The sequence below is a fragment of the Misgurnus anguillicaudatus genome, chromosome 17, assembly GCF_027580225.2.
Source record: "Misgurnus anguillicaudatus chromosome 17, ASM2758022v2, whole genome shotgun sequence".
Lineage (NCBI taxonomy): Eukaryota > Metazoa > Chordata > Actinopteri > Cypriniformes > Cobitidae > Misgurnus > Misgurnus anguillicaudatus.
This window is the reverse complement of record NC_073353.2, coordinates 19,242,722-19,263,771: the sequence shown is the minus strand read 5'-3', so window position 1 is coordinate 19,263,771 and position 21,050 is coordinate 19,242,722. Positions and strand designations below refer to the sequence as shown.

Here is a 21,050-nt window from a genome sequence, read left to right as displayed (position 1 = left end):
GTAAGGAGCGTCACATTTCTGGCTGACATCAGAGGTATTCAGGCCAATCACAACGTACAAATTAGCTGGCCAATCAGGGACACAGTGTTTTTCAAATCAGCATTACAAAATCAATGCGTTCAGGAAGACATGGATATTTGGAGCTACAAAAATGTATGGTATGCGGAAAATAATGTGTTGTTTGAACCATAAACCACGCAAACACGTAGTATACAAAATACACAAAATAATTTTTTTAGCAATGAAATAGGTGCCCTTTAAAAGACAGTCTAGCTGTGAAAACTGCTATTACTGCAGCACCCGGGGCGCAACTGGGAAAACCTGCTGGCCATTAGAATCAAATTAGTGACCTTTAGGTTACAAGATTGACTTTTTAACCATCAGGCCACATCCCAAAGACAATAGTCATAGAATAAAACAAAGACAGCTTAGTTAATTCTGAAAATAAGACTTTATTTATTTCTATTTTCTAGGAGGTTTAGCACATGTCAGTGATACGCCTCATGCTCATGAATCTCATGTTACTGTATCCCATATCCCTGAAGCTCCTGTACTCTCCGGGCCTGAAGTAAATCATCCTGCCCCTATAGTGAGGCTGCTCATACATGAGCCAGTGACCCTCCATCACATGACAGGACTGGCAGTCGGACATATGGAAGCGATCCATGATGTTATCACAGTCATCCATCAGCTCGTACATCTGTCCTCCGAAATTATCCCTCTCAAAGATCTTCATTCTGAAAGATCCTCTGTACTGTAAAACAAAAAAGTTAATTATTTATCAGCTTCACAGCAATAAAAACACAGTAAACTAATAAGTTTGTTAGATCAGTTTCGAACTGTGTAATTTTTTACATTTTCACTCAATTTAAGCCCAAATGGGTTTTTTTAATTTGATGGCTTTGCATGACGAGTCATGACAAAAAAAGCAAGCTTTGAAAAAATAATCAGAATAGCAAATGAGTCTCATACTGGAGGAATCATGCGGCAGGATCTGATAGTGTCAAACATCATGCCCATGCTCATCATGCGCTGGATGTCATGGTACTCCCCCCTCCGCAGGAAAAACTGTTGGCCCATGAAGGCATTGCGCTCATAGGCAACGAAACAACCGCTCTCCACCCTGATGGAGCCAACGCGGCTCAGGTATGAAGAAATATCCGAGCAGTCATTCATGCACTCATAGTGGCGGCCCTGGAAGTTCCTGTCCTCGTAAAAGATGATCTGTTCATGGGATGAAAAAAAGCCAGTGATTTAAAATGGATAGCTGATTTATTTCTGAATTGCATTTGTTTTATAAGCCATAGAAAGAGTTAATCAAATACAAATTGTCTGCAGTGGCAGCTAGTTTCTATATGATATTAATCTAATATCTTTATTCTGAAGCACCATTACCTTGCCCATTGTGGTGGTGTTGGGTTTTTCTCAGTGCTTCAGTTCACTGTACCAGCTGTACTTTGATGGCCTCTGGTTGTGGTTTTTATACTAAAACCAGGCGCCCTCATTTCGTTGTTATTCAAATGCTTAAAGCTGATGAACAAGCACAATGACTTCTGCTGAACTGATACGGAAACAATTGTTTTCATCCATACATCTCTGGCAGCTTTTCATGCATTGTGTTTTACAGTATAGGCAGAACTTTAGTCACATCCAGAGCGAATGTTCTTTGACTATAACAACTGACATGATGATCATATTTAGAGACAAAATAAATGAAATAAATACATGATAGAAGCACAAAAGCAAATGAAATAATTCCCTATTGGATCAATGGACAATTCGCATGTGTATATTTCTGACATGTATATAAATACTTAGTAAAATATGTTTAAAAAGCAGCAAAAACAAGCAAAATTGAAACATTTACACATTTAATAAAGAATTATTATTATAATACATTTGGTCTATAAATATAAAACTTTACGCTTTTGTATTTAAATGTATTTATTATATTATTGGTGAGTGATAAAATCAATAAATATTTTATTCTGACTGCAAAGCAAAACTTTCCATTTTCCGCATGCACCACGATAAAGGATTTAAAAATGTCCACCAAGAAAAAGTGTGACAAAGTCTTTTTACTGGTTTACCTTAAAGTTATCACTTACTTATTAAGCATTACCATCATCAACATGACTTAAAGTTATTACACTTTAATGATAATTAAAATGATAATTAAATGATAATTTAAATGATAATTAAAGTACAAGTGTTCTCCTCAAATGTTTTCCTTTTGTTTATGATTTAGGTCAGAATATTAAGAATATTTACCTTTCACATAAATTCTAATAACACAATTACAAAAATGCATAACTTTCATTATCATTATTAAGAGAGCAGTGCATGTGCCTCCAATTAAATGTTAAATAGGAGCTAATGAAGGCCGACTGAATAACTAAATAAATTTCACTTAATGCTATTAATGTATAATTTTATTATTCATTTTTTTATTGAAACAGTACATTTTTACTTTAATTTCTACAAGCTACAGCACAGAAAAGATGCAGTTCAATTGGCCTGTTAGATAATAATTTACATAATCAAAGATGATTTTATACTGTCAGAAAATGTGGTCAGAAAATGGTCCCTAACTGTCACTTTTTGTTGCCTTAAATTTTTTTTGTTAAATCACCTCAGATTTACAAGTCATTTCAACTCAATATCACTTATTTTGACTAGAGATGAGTTGTTAGAACTACAGAGTTATTAATCTTAGTTGATTTAACAAAAAAATTTAAGGTAGCAAAGTATTTTTTACAGTGTACACATTTGCACCTAAAAAGTTCTCATTAGTACCTCATAGGACATATACATATTGTATTAAAGATTGCATATTAGTACCCCACATACTGGTACCATATTAGGACCACCTAAAAGTAACAGCTTATGCCCATATTTTTGACAATTTTATGACAGTGTAGCATTTAGTTGTAGCTTTGCAAAATAGTGGTTTTACACTATTAAAAATTTACTTATAAAACGGCCCGTCCCTAATTCTGATTGGTTAAAAATGTGTTCTAAGCCGTTATAAAATACCCCGGTAACCCAACGGTTCAGACCGCATTACATAAGTATCACTGCGCCACTGTTGCTACATACTGATTTATGAAAATAAACACCACAGTCTTTAATCTTTTTTTTTCTACAATTGCACAATTAATGCCGATATCCAGATAAATGTCAATAAATACTGTTGAGTCATCTCGTCAATAAAGAGAAAACACTTCTCTTTATTGTAACATCAAATCCATATTTTCGCTATGGCGATCTTACCCAACTTAAACACTGACGCATTCACTCAACACTAATAACACTGTGTAAGTTTTGATCAGGATCTGAATCCGATCTCTTACAAAAGTTCTTCACAAAAATTTAATTGTCTCCGCTTTTAGCTGAAAATGTGAGAGGTGATAAGAGAACAAATGAAGGTAGGATAAAATGACTTTTTTTGTTGTTGTTGTTTGTTTGTTTGTTTGAAAGCAGTAGGTCTGTTCTTTCTTTTGATATATTTTATGTTTATTTAAAAAAAAAACATTTTTCTGGAAGGCATTAAATTAAAACTGGTTGGCAACTTAAAAAAAAAACGCTGATAATCACACTTATATAACCGTTTTATAAAAGCAATAAGCCCCGCAAAGCAGTGGTGTTAGGGGCCAGTCACACCAAAAGCGCCTATGGCAGTTGCAGGCGCCTTTTTTGAATGATATTCTATGGGCAGGGCGCGTTTGCGCGCTGTTTATGCGCGCCGAGCGCCTTGCGGTTTTTTGCCGCAAGGCGCGCACGCGTTTTTGAAGGAGCGCTGAGAGCGGAGAAGCGCCCGACGTCATTCGTGTCTTTCCATTGTCCAATCGAATGAGGGGAGAGGCGGTCCTTACGTTGTGGTGAGGGAAGTTTACAGTTGCTTTGAAGAACCGGACTCCACTCGTTTACTCTCTCCTGCGTGTTTGTGCACCTCTCACCCTCAAACAAGGTCAGAGCAAGCGTCCTCTTTTTAAAGTTTCTGCTAATATGACAGTTAACAGCAAAAGAGCGCTCACGCTTCAATATTTGATTGACAAGACAGCTGACTCTGTGGTTGCTTAGCAATATGAAAAGCCGCGTCGCACTGCTCTTTTTTTAAAAAGGCAGTGTGTCGCGTCTTGCGTTTGCAAGCGTTTAAAGCACTTTTGGTGTGACTGGCCCCTTACAGTGCATTTTATAACAGCTAATGGGGTTTTAGACACTCCGCTTCGCGTAGTGATAATGCCCCTTAGCTGTTATAAAATGCACTGGTAATACACTTCTTCTTGGGGTTTATTGCTTTATTATTATTACTTGTTATTAATACAATTTACATAATCATTATTCTGTTTGTTTTAATCAAGTGTTTATTAATTCTACATGCAATTCTTATACAATTTGAATCCTCAGCAATAGCATCAACAATATGATCATATTTTCATCTCACAGCGCCTTATGATGTCAAATCCAATGTATGAAGTGTTGCTATTTAAAATGCTACAGATACAGTATAAATGCTACTATTTTTATTTTACATTAAATCAAATTAAAAAATGTGAATCAATGAGGTTTCCTATAAATAATAATGCCGTAAAATGATGCACACTACAATTACTGTTTTCTTTTTTATTTACTTTTTATTTATGTACATTATATCAAATGTTTATAAACAACTATGCTTATAAACAGAAAATGACCAGTTCATACAAATAAGAAAAATGGCTAATAATCGGTGACTCGTCTGAAGGAGCCCACAATGGCACAGGTCGCACTCCAGTCTCGGTATCTCCTGTATTCTCCGGGTTTCAGGAAGTACTGCCTTCCTTTGTAGTTGGGATATTCATAGAAGATCCAGTTTCCATTCATCACATTACAGGAGTACACATGCCGATGATGGAAACGATCAGACACACAAGGGCAGTCATCCATGAACTCCATCATGTGACCTCCGTAGTCAGCCTTCTCATAGATCTTCAGTCTATATGAACCTCTGTACTGTTAATATCAAAGTGCAAAGAACTTATTAAAGACAAAAGTAACCGTGAGGGTATAGATATCCAACATATCGAACCTCACCATTGGAATTATTCGACAGGATCGAACAGAACTACTAAAGCCCATCCATCTCTGGTAGTCGGGATACTCGCCTCTTTTCATATAATACTGGTGGCCCATATAATTTGGACGCTCATAGATCATAAAGCAGCCACTCTCCACTCTGATGGAGTTACAGCGGCTGAAGTAAGTGTGCAGGTCTGTGCAGTCATTGCTGCACTCATAACTACGACCTTGAAAATTTTTGTCCTCGTAAAAAATAATCTGTAAAATGGAGCAAAATTGACATTTCATTTTAAATTTTGAATGCAGAGATTAGGAGAAAAATCCATTTGAAGCTTGCATCTGATGTGAGCATACGTAGGGGAGGTGCAATACAATGTGCATGTAGTGATGGTGCCAAAAATCCTACCTTGCCCATGGTCTCCATTGGAGAGATTCCATACGCTTCCCATGTTTTTATACTGCCTCTTGACAAACAAAGTATTGTTATTCAAATGAACACATAGAATGTCAGGGTATTGGCACATGTAAACCTTTTTGTTAGAACACAATATTGGGTTCAAAAATATGGATTTTACTTGAAAACGGGTAAATAATTACACAGTTTTTTCTTGCATGGAGCAGGGAAAGGACTGGTATGGTTACCACACATTGAATGCACAATGCACACAGAACAATATGGAACATCCCTGTGCCATCAAAGATTTTAGATGGAACAGATACTCAGTCTTCCAAAAGCAAACATGATCTCTGAAGATCAACAAAAGGCATATCATTAATTTAACTTGATTTAAGTGATATGGCGTAGAAAAAAAGCAATACTGGCTAGTTACATTTTTAGTTTTTTGCAGCTTTTTGTCATCTATTGGCGGTTTTGGCAGCAACACAAATATAAACAATTGTCCTTTTGGGCCCAAACTTAATTTCTGGTAGATTTCCACATAGAATCAATAACAACAGAGTTTTTCTTGGGTAGATTATTTCTGATAACAAGCAAAATAATTAAACAGTAAATTACCTTAGTTCAAATCATAGCTAAAGCATATCAATATTACACCGAGTTAATGTTACTGTATAAATAAATGTATGCAATGGGAGCAACAGATCTTTAAATTCTTGCCTGGTTGCCAAGTCTGCACAATGCTGATCCACTGTTTCCCCTCTTCTTTTGGAAACTGAAAAATTGTTATTTTCCTATTTGTTCCAGAGGTCAATTTAGTCCCTAGCCATACCGATAAACAAGCACAGACCTGATCTTAACATTGGGCCAGGCATTAACGCAGCAACTCACGTACGTATGATGATGTCGTCGTCTATAGAATAAAGGCATAGACTAGTGTAATATAAACATGATAAATATCAAACAGGCCCAGTCAATAGATTTATATTGGTATGTAAGGACAAACTAAGTCATTTGACAGCTGTTCCTGTTCCCACCTCATATTACACAAATCTGCCCAATCATGCAAATCCTTTATGTTTTAGTTAAGGCAGTAAAAATTAATAATTAGTGCTTATGTTAATGAGTAAAGATGATAATATTTGCTATACTTAATAGATAGAAAAAACAAGCAGTACATACCATGTAATTTTATATTCCTAAAAGCAGTGATTTAATTGTACAGAGCTGTACAGTACTGTTATGGATAAAATGCAAGTCACAAGGCATTCATAAATCTGTTTATTAGTTTATTCGTTTACCACTTAGTTACTTAGTCCTAGATGTACAGTACACTAATAACAAACGGTGCTAAATAGCACTAAAAGTGGTTCTTGGCTCGTAATCATAGATAGAGGAACCATAAATGCCATATAACACACACCTGTATAGAACCATAAGGTGCTATAGAACCATATGTGGTGCTATAGACCCCTTCACAGTTCACATCACGAGCCAAGAACCACTTTTAGTGTTATAGTAACGTTTTTATTTATAGTGTATACAGTAAGGTAATTACTTACTTTTACTAAATCCAGATAAATTTGACAAATATACGTTTTTTCTTCTTAGGGTTAGGGATCTCCACCTTATAAAGATCCAATTTGATCACTGAATTTATCGGAGGAATAACTTCTATATGTTTTGGTGATATGCCATTTCGTGTAGCACAATCACATAAACATTAAAAGCATCCTCTAATTTCTCTGTGGTCAATGTGCCTTTAAATAGCAGGGCTTCTTTTGTTTTAAACAGTGATTGTATTGATAGATCTACCTACTTAACAATGAGGACAGTTAATTCAGATGGAGCTAGATTGTTCAGCCATTATTTGACATTTTCTCTAAAGAATATTTCAGTGAATGTTTTTCAGTCTAGTCACCAAGTTTGCAATAGAAAATGTCACTGATAGGTCACAAGAGAAAGTTAGGAACTTATTATTTATTACATAAATTATCGCTTTTAAATTACAAAAGTTTGTGACCTGAAAGTTTATGTGTGTACAATTTTAATGTTTGCTATCATTCACACATTATAACACAGAAACAGAAAAACAGCAAAACAAGCACATGTTTTAGTCAGAAGAATTTATTTCACAGTGTGCGTTCTGCATTTTTGTGATCTAGGTTAAGGTGTTGATTCTTCTGAGGGATCCAATTCTTGGGACAGTGCCTCCCCAATCACTGTACCTCCTGTATTCACCTGGTGCAAGGTAATACATTCGTCCCCTGTAGTTGGGCTGCTCATATAAAAGCCAGTGGCCATCCATCACGTGACAGGACTGGATGTCAGACGTGTGGAAGCGGTCCATGATGTTAGGGCAGTCTTCTGTTAGCTCTATCATCTTACCTCCCATATCAGCCCGCTCATACAATCTCATCCTATGAATGCCATTGTACTGCAAGAAAGCATTTGGTATATAATGAAAAACATGTCTAAAGCAATTTGAAAGTTAAAAAAAGGAAATGTATTATCTTTAAAATATGCAAAGTAGGAAACTGCTGAATTACAATACAGAATTTCACTCACCGTGGGGATCATACGGCACGATCTGATACAGTTACTGAAACCAATCACACGCTGACAGTCAGAATAGTCGCCCCTCTGCAGGAAGTACTGCTGCCCCATGTAATTTGGATGTTCATACACCATAAAGCACCCACTCTCTACCCTAATGGAGTGGCATTGGGTAAAGTAGGGCTGCAGATCTACCGAGTCACTGCTGCATTCGTGATGACGGCCCTGAAAATTCCTTTCCTCATAGAAGATGATCTAATAAAGAGATAAAAGACACGTATCACATGGTAGTTTAGTAATAGCAATGCAATAATGCATTATTGTGACAGAAATTTAAAAACTTAATTGATGGCAGTATTTAATGACAGATGCCATCTTACCTTTCCGACAGTCATGTTGTCACCTTGCAGGCTATCTATTGCTCGGCACAGGCATCTAGTATCACTCTCTTTTATAAAACCTAGGAGCAGCTGTGTGATTGCACAGCATAAAGTATTGTCATTCAAATAAATGTAGCACAGAGAGAATTAGCGTGGATAAAACAATCTGGTTATGTTAGGCTTTGGCTCTGGTACAGTTTTCCGTATTCATCAAAATCCACAGGACCTCACAGGAACCTCCCTAGCAGGCTGAAGCTTCAATATGTCGCCATCAGCACAATTCATCAATGGAAATGCACGAGATCTTGTACAAAATCAGTTGACTATGTATTATGCATTTCTGGATGAAAACTAAAATGTAAAATCATTTGAAATGTGTTTTTGGAACAAATAAATAACATGCACACAATACTTTTTACATGTTTATTTGACATTTGAACCTATATCACAAAACGAAAAGGGCAGTTTATAATTTGTCTATGATATGGTATAATTATTATAATATTATTATTATATGGTATAAAGGCAAGTACAAATTGAAACACATTTTATAGAAAATATTTTCAAATATAAATTATATTTTTCTTTTAATAAAATAATTCTTGGACATCATCCAGATTCTTCTGGGTTTTTAAATATTAACTTTTTAAACTACTGAGCTGACCCCAGTTTTCAATGAGTATATATATATATACCGGTATATATATATATATATATATATATATATATATATATATTAGTTCAGTGGTTCTCAAACTTTTTCAGCGTGCGGCCCCCCTTGTATATGGTGCATTCCTTCGCGGCCCCCCAAATTTTTTTATAACAAATTTGTTCTAAAACGTAAAATTTAATAAGACAAAACATATTAAAGTATACAAAGTAGTGCTGTTGGTTAGTAGCCTTATTTTTTTTTTAGGTTTAATTACACAGAATACATGATAAATTAATGTGTTTTATGAAATGTCATAAAACTGGGGCCCCCCTGGCACCATCTCCCAGCCCCCAGTTTGAGAAGCACTGTATTAGTTAACTAATCCAGGATTCGTTTGATGGAACCCACCCGGGCACTCTTTCCTCCCCATTCAGTGAATCTTGTGTATTCTCCAGGCCTTATGAGGTACATTCTACCTCTGTAGTTGGAGTGTTCATAGAAAAGCCAGTTTCCACCAATGACTTTGCAGGAGAATATGTTGTTTGTATGAAACATGGCCATCATATTTGGGCAGTCCTCCACCAGATCCTTCATTTGACCTCCATATTCAATTCTTTCAAAAAGCTTCATTTCATGTAGAGATTCCTGTGTCTGATGAACAGAGGGACAGAAATAAGAAATATTTAAAGGGGACATATTATGAGATTTTTTTTAAGATGAAAACTAAGTCTAAAATAGGTCTGAGCAAAAGTGTGCCGTTTTGGGTGTGTCATTTAAAATGCAAATGAGCAGATCAAGTGCAACCACTGATCACAATGATGGTGGTTTGTTGCAATTGAAACTCAATTGTGCTGTGAAATATTTTATCTCTCTCTTTCTCTCCCTACTAAATGGTTGTGCTGTGGTTGGATAGTGCAGATAAAGGGGGCGGGATTACCTTATTCTGACATCACAATAAGGGCCAAATTACAATTACCTATTTTTCACATGCTTGCAGAAAATGGTTTACCAAAACTAAGTTATTGGGTTGATCTTTTTAACATTTTCTAGGTTGATAGAAGCACTGGGGACACAATTATAGCACTTAAACATGGAAAAAGTCTGATTTTCATAATATGTCCCCTTTAAAACACTTTTCACTCATTTGTGTCCGAAAGTTTTGAAAAGCGCAAAGTATAATCACCATTGGAATTACACGGCAGGAGCAGACAGAGTCATTTTTGCCCAACCAGCAGTCATACACTGGATACTGTCCTTTCCGGAGCATATATTGCTGGCCTTTGTAATGTGGTTGTTCATAGACCATGAAGCATCCGCTCTCCACACTGATGGAGTTACAGCGGTTAACATAGCAGAGCATATCTCCACAGTCACCACTGCATTCATACTGATGACCTTCAAAATTCTTGTCTTCATAAAAAACAATCTATTATTTACAAAAGTAATAGATATTAATTTCATGGTGAAAACCTTTTGCAAAACCAATGCAAATATTGAGTAGTCTTTATTTACAGCATTTGATTGCTCTCATTGTGTTGATTTACCTTTTCCATGTTCAGTCCAGGTATCAGTGCAGCACTGCTTGAGAACACATACTGTATATATAGTGGACATAAAGTGCCAACACTGTGCATTTGTCAGTCATGTGCATTCATATTATAATTGCAAAAAGTATTTTTAAAATGTTTTGTTTTTATTGTTCTTTTAAAAAAAACATATATTTTTGATTAATTGTATTTTACACTGTAAAAATTCCTTATTGCATTTTAATTTTTAAGTTTATTCAGCTTGAATTTACAATTAATTTAAACTTTGTTGACTAGTAAGGAGTTGCTATAAATTTGTAAAAAATGAATTAGCTTAAGTTATTTCAACTTTATTTTTATAACTTATAGCAACTCCTCACTAGTCAAGAAAGTTAAAATTAATTGTAATTTCAAGTTGAATAAACTACAATGTACCATTGCTTCCATTCTGTAAAATCTAGATAACAAACATTGTAAATGTTTGCCATGTAATAAACAGAAAATATTAAAATTGAATAACTGTCATGATCATAAGGCATAATGCTTAAACGTTGCATTCAGACAATTATACACACATAAAAGTGCTTAAAAGGTTTTTCACAACAATACCATAGAAAAAACATTTTTGATTTCACAAAGAACCACTAATGCTGCGTGTACACCAGCCGCGGTAGAGGCATGAAGCGTGAGTGATTTCAATGTGAAGACACGTTGACGCACGTCTGGAGGTCTCGCGGGGCAAATGAGGCGTTTAGCGCGGCACAGCACACGCGATTCCGCCTCATTCGCACGTCTAGTTCGCGTGAATGGTGCAAATTGAGCGTTGCCACGTGAATTGAAAAATTTGAACTTTGGCAGAAAACGTACCACGTCAACCAATCAGGAGCTTGCTCTAGTAGTGACGTGATTACAGGAAGAGAGTGGAGTCTCAGAAGCCCCTCCCATGATGCGAATTTCCACGTGAATGTCTCTATGACTAGAATTTCACGTGCGAATGAAGCAAGTAAACTCAAAGGGGTGGTTTCCCGGACAGAGATAAGCTTAAGCCAGGACTAGGCCTTAGTTTAATTAGGAAATATAACTAGTTTTTACAAACATGCCTTACTAAAATCATTACCAGCCGCGGTAGAGGCGTCAAGCGCGAGTGATTTCAATTTTAAGTCAATGTGAAGACACGTTGATGCGTGTTTGGAGATCTCGTGGCATGAATTAAGTGTTTAGCGCAAATTGAGTGTTGCCGCAGGAAACGCGCGAGTTAAAACATTTGAACTTTGACAAAAAAACTTGCCGCATTAACCAATCAGGAGCTTGCTCTAGTGATGTGAACAAACATGCCTTACTAAAATCATTACTTGTGTGCATTTTGAGCCAAAACAAAGGACACTGATGTATTGTAGGATATGTCAGTGCAAGTTTTTTTCAGTATGGACAGCTCTATTTTATTTTAGTCTAGGACTAGTCTAATCCCTGTCCGGGAAACTGCCCCAAAATGTTCTAGCGGCAAACTAGACGCAGAAGACGCGAATTTGACGCCTCAAACGCGGCTGGTATGAACCCACAGTTAGAAGAAACATTTCTTTAATACATTTTAATAATCTAAAGAACCTTTATTTCACTACAAAAAATATTTTTATGTTCTTCAAATGTTAAAGGATCTTTATGGAACATTAAAAAAAATTATTCTGTGGCATCGTACAGCACCATGTAACTCATCAAGATAATTATTATTATATGAAATGTAAATATATTTTATTAGATTTATTATTTGATATATTATTCTTATATATTACTATAGCGTGGCTACACAGTGGCTCATTGAATAGCATTGTTGCCTCACAGTAAGAAGGTCCTCGGGTTTGAGTCTTGGATGGGTCGGGAGGCATTTCTGCGTGGAGTTTGCATGTTCTCCCTGTGTCAGCATGGGTTTACTTTGGATACTCTGTTATTTTCTTCCCACAGTCCAAATACATGCAGGTTAGGTGAGAAAATGCAGTTTCTACACTTCTATTAGTTAATAACCATAAGTTCAAACTCACATAACAAGCAGAGAGACTACTCAACACATGTTTTAATGAAAGAAAATGTTTCACTTGTTTTTATTGTTTTATTTAGCTCTCTGAACACCGAGAAGTAATTTGACAGCCTGTAGCAAGTGTCTTCATGCAGTGACCCCTCCATATAGAGAGAGCAAGAACAAAACTGTATACACTTGAGCACAGACATCATTTTATTAAGTGTGTAATAAATTGCATACAGAAGACTTTTCACAAGGATTCCTTCTTTAGAGATCCATTACCCGTCTGATGGAGCCCATCCTGGAACTCATTCCACCCCAATCGCTGTACCTCTTGTACTCGCCGGGTCTCAGATAGAAGTGCCTGCCTGTGTAGTTGGGCTGCTCATACATAAGCCAATGACCATCCATTACATGGCAGGACTGGAAGTCAGACATGTGGAATCGGTCCATGAGGTTGGGGCAATCATCCATGAGCTCCATCATCCGGCCACCCATGTCAGAACGTTCATACAGCCTCATTCTGAAGGAACCACGATGCTGATGGGTAAGAAGAAGGAGATAAAACAGAAAGTTTATGGTGACTGATTCATTTCAATCAATCAATCAAAACAAGAACATAAGTGTTAGTCTTTACCACAGGGATCATACGACAGGATCGGATGCAATCGTTCATTTCCATCATACTCATGTAATCGGGGTAGTCGCCTCTTTTCAGAAAGTACTGGTGGCCCTTGTAGCTGGGTCGGTCGTAGACCATGAAGTAGCCACTTTCGACCCTAATAGAGTGACAGCGGTTAAAATACGAATGGAGGTCAGGACAGTCACTCATGCACTCATGGTAACGGCCACCAAAGTTTCTATCCTCGTAGAAGATAATCTGGAGAAAGGTAAAACAAAAGCAGTATTTGAATAAGCAATGCATTAATCATTTACTAAAAATGTAATGAATATTAAGGTATTATCATTTGTACAGACCTTTCCCATGTTTGAAAGAGGTATAAACTTTTTCCTATGTGAGTGCCAAGCAGAGCTGAACTATACATATATATCCAAAAGGACAATGGTACAAAGGTTTGTGTTGTTATTTAAATCAAAGAGTTAATATGTCAGCAGAAACTGTAGAGAAATATTCAAACATGACCATCTGTTCACCCTGAACAATCACGAATGTCTCTTCCAGCACAAGCTGCACTATTGAAAGATGCTGAAAGGTCAGGGGAAACAATACAACAGCACAATTGAATAGTTTTGTCTTCTGGAAATGTTAAATACCTTTAGGTTTCTTTATGTTTGTAGTGTATTATACTGGAAGTAACGGTAGTGTAGAATGGTGCAAAATAAGGCTCACCACCAAAAAAAAATCAAGCTTTGGTTATAACTCGCCTGAGTAGAAAAATACCAACCTGCCATGTGCTTAGTATTCCTGTTGCTCAGGTGGTAGAGCATTGCATTTGCAGTGTTTAAAGTTGTGGGTTTAGTTCCCTGGGAACACACAGTCTGAAATACTGATTAAAAAATCTAAAACCAGTCGTTTTGGTGTTTGCCAAATCTATAAATGTACTATAAAGCAGCCAACAGTCGGGATCAGAATGTTTATTGCAATTTGCCACAACCAATGATAGCCCATATACAGCTTACTGTAACTTGCTGTATTACTACAACATGCAGCATATATTTATTTTGTATAAGGGGACACAGTGATAATGTTGTGAATATTCTGTATGCAACAGGGGTTTGCACATGGATAACTATAGCATTTTATTATCTTAAATAAGAAAAAAACAAATCAAATATACACTCACCTAAAGGATTATTAGGAACACCTGTTTAATTTCTCATTAATGCAATTATCTAATCAACCAATCACATGGCAGTTGCTTCAATGCATTTAGGGATGTGGTCCTGGTCAAGACAATCTCCTGAACTCCAACTGAATGTCAGAATGGGAAAGAAAGGTGATTTAAGCAATTTTGAGCATGGTATGGTTGTTGGTACCAGACGGGCCGGTCTGAGTATTTCACAATCTGCTCAGTTACTGGGATTTTCACGCACAACCATTGCTAGGGTTTAAAAAGAATGGTGTGAAAAGGGAAAACAGTATGCGGCAGTCCTGTAGGTGAAAATGCCTTGTTGATGCTAGAGGTCAGAGGAGAATGTGCCGACTGATTCAAGCTGATAGAAGAGCAACTTTGACTGAAATAACCACTCGTTACAACTGAGGTATGCAGCAAAGCATTTGTGAAGCCACAACACGCACAACCTTGCAGAAGACCCCACCGGGTACCACTCATATCCACTACAAATAGGAAAAAGAGGCTACAATTTGCACGAGCTCACCAAAATTGAACAGTTGAAGACTGGAAAAATGTTTCCTAGTCTGATGAGTCTCGATTTCTGTTGAAACATTCAGATGGTAAAGTCAGAATTTGGCGTAAACAGAATGAGAACATGGATCCATCATGCCTTGTCACCACTGTGCAGGTTGGTGGTGTAATTGTGTGGGGGATGTTTTCTTGGCACACTTTAGGCCCAATAGTGCCAATTGGGCATCGTTTAAATGTCGCGGCCTACCTGAGCATAGTTTTTGACCATGTCCATCCCTTTATGACCACCATGTACCCATCCTCTGAAGGCTACTTCCAGCAGGATAATGCACCATGTCACAAAGCTTGAATCATTTCAAATTGGTGTCTTGAACATGACAATGAGTTCACTCTACTAAAATGGCCCCCACAGTCACCAGATCTCAACCCAATAGAACATTTCTAAAGAATGCTTTCAGCACCTTGTTGAATTAATGCCACGTAGAATTAAGGCAGTTTTGAAGGTGAAAGGGGGGTCAAACACAGTATTAGTATGGTGTACCTATTAATCCTTTAGGTGAGTGTAAATGCTTACACGGCAGAACATGTGGTTTTGTGACATTTTCTTGACAAGCAAATTCCAGAAAAGGCACAAATGTTCAAAAAAAATCTGTGATTCTGCAAAAGGAGCCATTGGTGGCAGTACATGTCAACATAGCACCCCAGTTGTTGAAATTTCAATACTCTCTGTTAAAGAGCACCTATTTCATTGCTAAAAAAAACACTTTATTTTGTGTTCTTGGTTTAATACAGTGTGTTTGCGTGGTTTATCAGTTTTTTTGTGATTGTTGCGAGCAAAAATCCTTGATCTTGTGGCACGGTTTCTTAAAAAATGCGATGGAATATGCAGGTTATTATCCAATTTTATGCAATGAAATTGCGGGAACTTGCAAAAACTGCAGTTGGGGTTTGCAGCTTTTCAATGATGTTTACTTCACTTCATACAGTTTTCATAGCAACAGGGGACATGGCTGCGCTTTTGTGTCGTAAGTGCAACATTTTCAACTTTCTGCCAAGATATATGTGACTTTTTGCTACGAAAATGCCGGAATTATGAAATCATGCAAGGCCGCATATTTTGCGTGTGGAAATCTGCAATTTATGCTGCAAAAGTGCGGCATATTTAAAAAAAAATGCACGCTTCTGCATCAATATGCAGACTTTGGCAGATTATGCATTAAATCATGCAATCGCATAATTGCGTTTTTCTAGAGAGGGACTGGTTTATGGTTTAAAAAAAGCATTATTTTCCACATACCGTACATTTTTGTAGCTCCAGATATCCCTGTCTTCCTAAAACGCTTTGATTTTGTCCCTGACTGGCCAGCTAATCTGTTCATTGTGATTGGCCTGAATACCTCTGACGTCAACTGAAAAAATCACTAAATCACCAATCCCAGGAAGTAAACCATTGCCTACAATCCATGTGTTTGTTATAGTCCAAGAAAAGAGATTCACGTTAAATATCTAAGAGATAACTTGTGTCATTGTTTACTTTGGTGTTTGTACCTTTTGCATATTGTTAACATGTACAAATACACACCAACACACTAAAGGAAATGTAAAATCATGAATTTGACAATAGGTGTTCTTTAACCTTTAATTTACTTACATTTATTTTGCTAGATTTGATAGGAACACAAAACAGCCATAAACCAGATACACAATCAAAGAAAGCATGTGGTCATGGAGTCTGCTTTATAAACCTTCATCAGCATGTGGTGGATCAAAGTTTATTTGTCATCTCAGTGACTGGAATTTGGAACTTTAATGCTGCTGCCAACCTCTTAATCCCATCTATACATTTAAAATCCCTGATTCATCAAAGCAAAATTCCTAGCTGACAAAAACCTAACCTCAACTGCACTCGTGTGTTTTGATTTGTACAATAACAAGATTATTTGTTTAAAAAAAATTTTTTTTTTCATTAATTATCGTCAATTAACATTTACGTTAAACATTGCATCTTTATCTCATTCACATTTTAGTGAGAATGCTTGTGGGTAAAATAAATTCTTGCACACCTTTTATTATTTGGATATGACACAAATTACAAAAAGAGTGAGTTACAAATGCTTGCAAATCTTTATACAATAAAACTCATTGTTATGCCACCTGGTCTTACACAAAAGAAAATAGTAATAAAAGTGATAATAAACACCTATACTGGACATATTTATAAGATATGAATACATATTCAAAACAAACATGTGTCTTCAGTCCTGCAGAGATTCTTGAGAGCCCTCATAAGGTTGTAAAGAATCTTCACTGTCCTGTATTCAACAGAAAACAGAAATGCAACAACAGTTCACAGTCTGACCACAGGAGGACAGTCATTTCTAACATTATAAAGGTATTGTTAGTGTATCTAATGTGTGTCATGTTGAGACGGTCACATTACAGCTCATGCACGAACAGCATAAAAAATAATCAGTGCTTGAATTACGTATACAAATGATAATTGATACATGAGATTAAATAGGCTTATAGCAGACATGTGCCAAATATAAGTTGTTAATGCATGAGATGTAAATCAGGCCTAAAGTGTGCATCCTGAAGTCATAGCAGAAGGTCAAGGTATTTGTGGCACTCACACTAAAAGAGGAGCTAGATGAGGAGCTAGAGGAGGATGAGGGCGACATCAGAGTGTCTGTTTCTGTCTTCTGTTTATTCTGTTCCTTCATCCGACGATTCAGCACTAAGGCTGGTTAAGAGACGGAAGAAACTGATGACAAATAAAGCTTTTTGCTCTAGTTTTATCTAATGAATTCAACTGGTATATGCATTTGGTGACATACTGTGTTGTCTCGAGTGCTCCACCGCTTTGAAGGAGGTAAGCATTGCAAATGGATGATAGGACAGGGAGAAGGGGTGAACAATATTGCCCTGCTAAGAAAAAGACAACTTCCTGATTACTTAAAGTCCCCACAAAGTCAAAATTGAGGTTTTTGGCTTATATGTTATAACATTAAAGAAGTAATCCACTTTAAAGATGGGGCCCATTGACTTACCATAGAATTAAAAGTCAATGGATCCCATCTTTAACTCTTTCACCGCCATTGACAAGATATCTCGTCAATTAAGAGAAAACGCTTCCCCGCCAATGACGAGATTTTCCGTCTTTCCGCAACTTTTTAAACCCGGAAGTATTGCCCTATGGCAAGCGGCTGCATGTCCGTGTTTGTTTTAAAGATCGCTCTGAATGGGATCTCTATGAAAAGTCCGTCACAAAAATGGAATTATCTCCGCGTTTTGCTCAAAATGTGGTGTTTTTGCAGAAACCTACCCATATTCAAAAGCTGCTTACAAAAGAACTACTGAAGGTAGGATGAAATGTTTTTTTTTTTTTGAAACCATAGGGTCTGTTCTTGCATTTGGTATATTGTATGTTTATATATTTAAAGAAGAACATTTTCTGGAAGGCATTAAACTTTGATGAAAATCATGAAAAACGCTGGCGCTGGCTGGCAACTTTTTAAAAAAACGCTGGTGGTGAAAGAGTTAAAGTGGACTACTCCTTTAAGGTAATACTGTTCTTTGAAACAAAATACACATTTTGAATATATAAACATTTAAAAATATTTTAAGCTGGATGTCTCTTTTTTTGAAAACTAAACTCGATCGTCTATTATGGCAACACATTAAACCAAGCTGAGCATTTTAAAACTTTTTTGATTTGCGAGTTAGATGTGTAAGTCACCAAATCCAAACTTATATGATTTTAATAACCGACTTGTTACCTAAAACATACCATCATTTTGAAATAATGAATAGGATTAAAAACATTTGTACACAGCAGGGTTGGTTGTAACAAACTCAAGAATACAATAATAATGAAATGAAAACCGTAAATACAATACTAGGGGAACTAATTAACAAACTGTGATTTTTTTTCTTTATTTTACGAGCCTTTCAAAAATTATTTATCCATATGCATTAATAGAAGGATGAATTAGGTTGTTCACTGTTTTCCCCTAGTGCCCATTTATACTCTAAACACTGAACAATAAAAATTACTACAATAAAATATTTTTCCATTACCTTATTGTGGTTATAAGAGTAAGATGCAGATGGCTTGCAGTTGTACAGAGACAGAATATCTTGTATAGGTAAACTGTTCTGAAAAAAAAGGACAGCAATAGACAACTCAAAGCAAAAAAAAAAGGATTTAAAAAATGATTGGCAGCAGTAAATGTCCCTTCAGCTGAAGCTTACCAGCAACATTCCTGCAAAGGATGAAAGAATCATCGCTTCTCTTTCCAGGTGATTAGGGTAGTGGCTATGACATGGACTGCCAATTCCTCTATAAAGATAGACCACAGGCAAATGGGAGGCACAAATATTTTTACAGTCAATAATGAGCAAAGTGCTATAAATAACTTACATGTCATTCTCTACGGCAGTCTTCCCTTTATCTTTATTAAGCCGCCACATAGCCATACTTATAGCCAAGTCATAATGAGCCTATGATGAGATGCATCACTTTTAAAAATACACATCTTATGCATGATAAACCTTGTTCTTTCATAGCGTTTTTGATTAAACACGAGAAACAAATAATATTTTTTTAATAAAAATTATAAATGTTTTATGTCCACCGCAATGGGACAAACCACCACAGTCCTAATATATCACACTATTATACTATATCTTAAGTATTGCTCACTTACCAGTTCATCTAACATGGTAGATGTGCCTTTCCCCTTTGGATCAAAACCATTTTCTCTAAGTCTTTGTCCAACATATTCACCACTATAAAGGCATTACATAAAATAAATAAATAAATAAAGATTTTCACAACAGTTATTAATTTACTCTGTAACACTTTACAATCAGACTGTATTTGTTAACATTAGTAAACATGAACTAACAATAAACAATACTGTTTTAGGCATTTATTAATATTTTATTTATTAAACAATAAAACATAAATGCTGGGTTGTTTAAACCATAATAAAATATAAAAAATGGGTGAAATGCCTGTGCTAAATATATAGACATTTTCTAGTATAATTTAACAGTAGGGTTTGTCCACATTGTACTTAACCGTGGATGGAAACAACTGAGGACTTTTTTTTTTTAGAAAATATGCTTGCCATTGTTCTAAAGGCATTTTCATAAATCTCTTCATCTATAACTGCATATGCAGTAGATTCATAATTATCATTATTCATAATTTTGCAGTCTGTCCCACTTCTATTTAACTTGGTGGTTACTAATCAAATCATTTAGCTTTATCTCTCTTCTTTTATCTCACTGCACAGCTTATCAGTGTTAAATATATATCATGTTACTTACAGCAAAGCTTTAACATCCCGCTTTACTCGCTTGGCTTCCATGTTTCAGACACTCAGCTTAGACACTTAATTCTCAAAAAGTTTGTTTTAAACAATCTGAAACAAAAGCTGAAATTTTATTAAAAGCATGAATGTTATGGTAATGAAACAAACAAACAGTTACAGAAAAACATTAAAAGTTTTAACCAGCAGTTAATCCTCTGCCATTGGCAACACTAAACACTGCCTCCAAACCACAAACCCCGTTTTGTCTTGCCATGAACAGGAAAAGCGAGATGTCCTTTTGACATGGTATCTAACAGACAAGTGTTAGGTTACCTAAAGCATCTCATAAGAGTAACAAACACTGAAAGCATTTACAAGAAAAGATGCTTAAAAAAACTGCTTTAAAACAAAGGGTAAAAGCTTATGCCTATTATTTGCCCATAACATAGAATGTAATGCCACTTCTACTGTATTTGATCACTTTCCCAAACAGAAACAAATCATTAAAACTTCTAACCAGAATAGACTCAGCGCAACTTACCCAAAACTCTTATATCAACACTTCTTGATACAAGTATAAGACCAGAATATGTCAGAAGTTCCAGTCTGCTTTCAACTGTAGTATAAACTGGTTAAAAAGACACTCCTACTTTTAAGCACACTAGCCTTCTCAGGTTAACAGTTCACTCTAAATTATTCATTTAGTCTGTCAATCAGTTTTACACTGTCAGTCAGTGCCAAGTTATATAGTACATAGATGCAACCTGCCAACATAATGGTGATCTATAAAAAGCTGAGGTGATAAACACAACTATC

The 21,050-nt window shown here is 36.1% G+C and overlaps 7 protein-coding genes across 8 annotated transcripts in view; 1 reads left to right on the top strand and 6 right to left on the bottom strand.

Moving 5' to 3' along the window:
- uchl3 (ubiquitin carboxyl-terminal esterase L3 (ubiquitin thiolesterase)) overlaps positions 1-21,050 on the top strand; it is a 129,460-nt gene that overhangs the window by 91,336 nt on the left and 17,074 nt on the right. The gene's annotated exons all lie outside the window — the stretch shown is intronic.
- LOC129451636 (gamma-crystallin M1) lies at positions 433-1,643 on the bottom strand. Its single transcript, XM_055214943.2, has 3 exons — positions 1,396-1,643; positions 973-1,224; positions 433-754 (listed from the first exon to the last, which is right to left on the bottom strand). The coding sequence occupies exons 1-3, from the start codon at positions 1,402-1,404 to the stop codon at positions 479-481; spliced, it is 537 nt and encodes a 178-aa protein (XP_055070918.1). The 5' UTR covers positions 1,405-1,643; the 3' UTR covers positions 433-478.
- LOC129451635 (gamma-crystallin M2) lies at positions 4,702-5,468 on the bottom strand. The gene is made up of 2 exons (XM_055214942.2): positions 5,077-5,468; positions 4,702-4,995 (listed from the first exon to the last, which is right to left on the bottom strand). The coding sequence occupies exons 1-2, from the start codon at positions 5,347-5,349 to the stop codon at positions 4,723-4,725; spliced, it is 546 nt and encodes a 181-aa protein (XP_055070917.1). The 5' UTR covers positions 5,350-5,468; the 3' UTR covers positions 4,702-4,722.
- Positions 7,568-8,551, bottom strand: crygm6 (crystallin, gamma M6). The gene is made up of 3 exons (XM_055214944.2): positions 8,395-8,551; positions 8,027-8,269; positions 7,568-7,895 (listed from the first exon to the last, which is right to left on the bottom strand). The coding sequence occupies exons 1-3, from the start codon at positions 8,407-8,409 to the stop codon at positions 7,620-7,622; spliced, it is 534 nt and encodes a 177-aa protein (XP_055070919.1). The 5' UTR covers positions 8,410-8,551; the 3' UTR covers positions 7,568-7,619.
- Positions 9,133-10,599, bottom strand: LOC141349147 (gamma-crystallin 2). Its single transcript, XM_073854817.1, has 3 exons — positions 10,591-10,599; positions 10,230-10,472; positions 9,133-9,697 (listed from the first exon to the last, which is right to left on the bottom strand). The coding sequence occupies exons 1-3, from the start codon at positions 10,597-10,599 to the stop codon at positions 9,425-9,427; spliced, it is 525 nt and encodes a 174-aa protein (XP_073710918.1). The 3' UTR covers positions 9,133-9,424.
- LOC129451892 (gamma-crystallin S-1) lies at positions 12,782-13,662 on the bottom strand. The gene is made up of 3 exons (XM_073855117.1): positions 13,565-13,662; positions 13,224-13,466; positions 12,782-13,126 (listed from the first exon to the last, which is right to left on the bottom strand). The coding sequence occupies exons 1-3, from the start codon at positions 13,571-13,573 to the stop codon at positions 12,854-12,856; spliced, it is 525 nt and encodes a 174-aa protein (XP_073711218.1). The 5' UTR covers positions 13,574-13,662; the 3' UTR covers positions 12,782-12,853.
- LOC129451891 (uncharacterized protein C2orf80) lies at positions 16,662-20,959 on the bottom strand. 2 transcript variants are annotated; one of them, XM_055215387.2, is made up of 8 exons: positions 20,251-20,959; positions 19,623-19,704; positions 19,337-19,416; positions 19,168-19,255; positions 18,994-19,071; positions 17,751-17,841; positions 17,547-17,656; positions 16,662-17,225 (listed from the first exon to the last, which is right to left on the bottom strand). In XM_055215387.2, the coding sequence occupies exons 1-8, from the start codon at positions 20,289-20,291 to the stop codon at positions 17,169-17,171; spliced, it is 627 nt and encodes a 208-aa protein (XP_055071362.2). In that variant the 5' UTR covers positions 20,292-20,959; the 3' UTR covers positions 16,662-17,168. The 2 variants fall into 2 exon arrangements, with proteins under 2 accessions (XP_055071362.2, XP_055071363.2); XM_055215388.2 differs by having other exon boundaries at positions 17,751-17,838.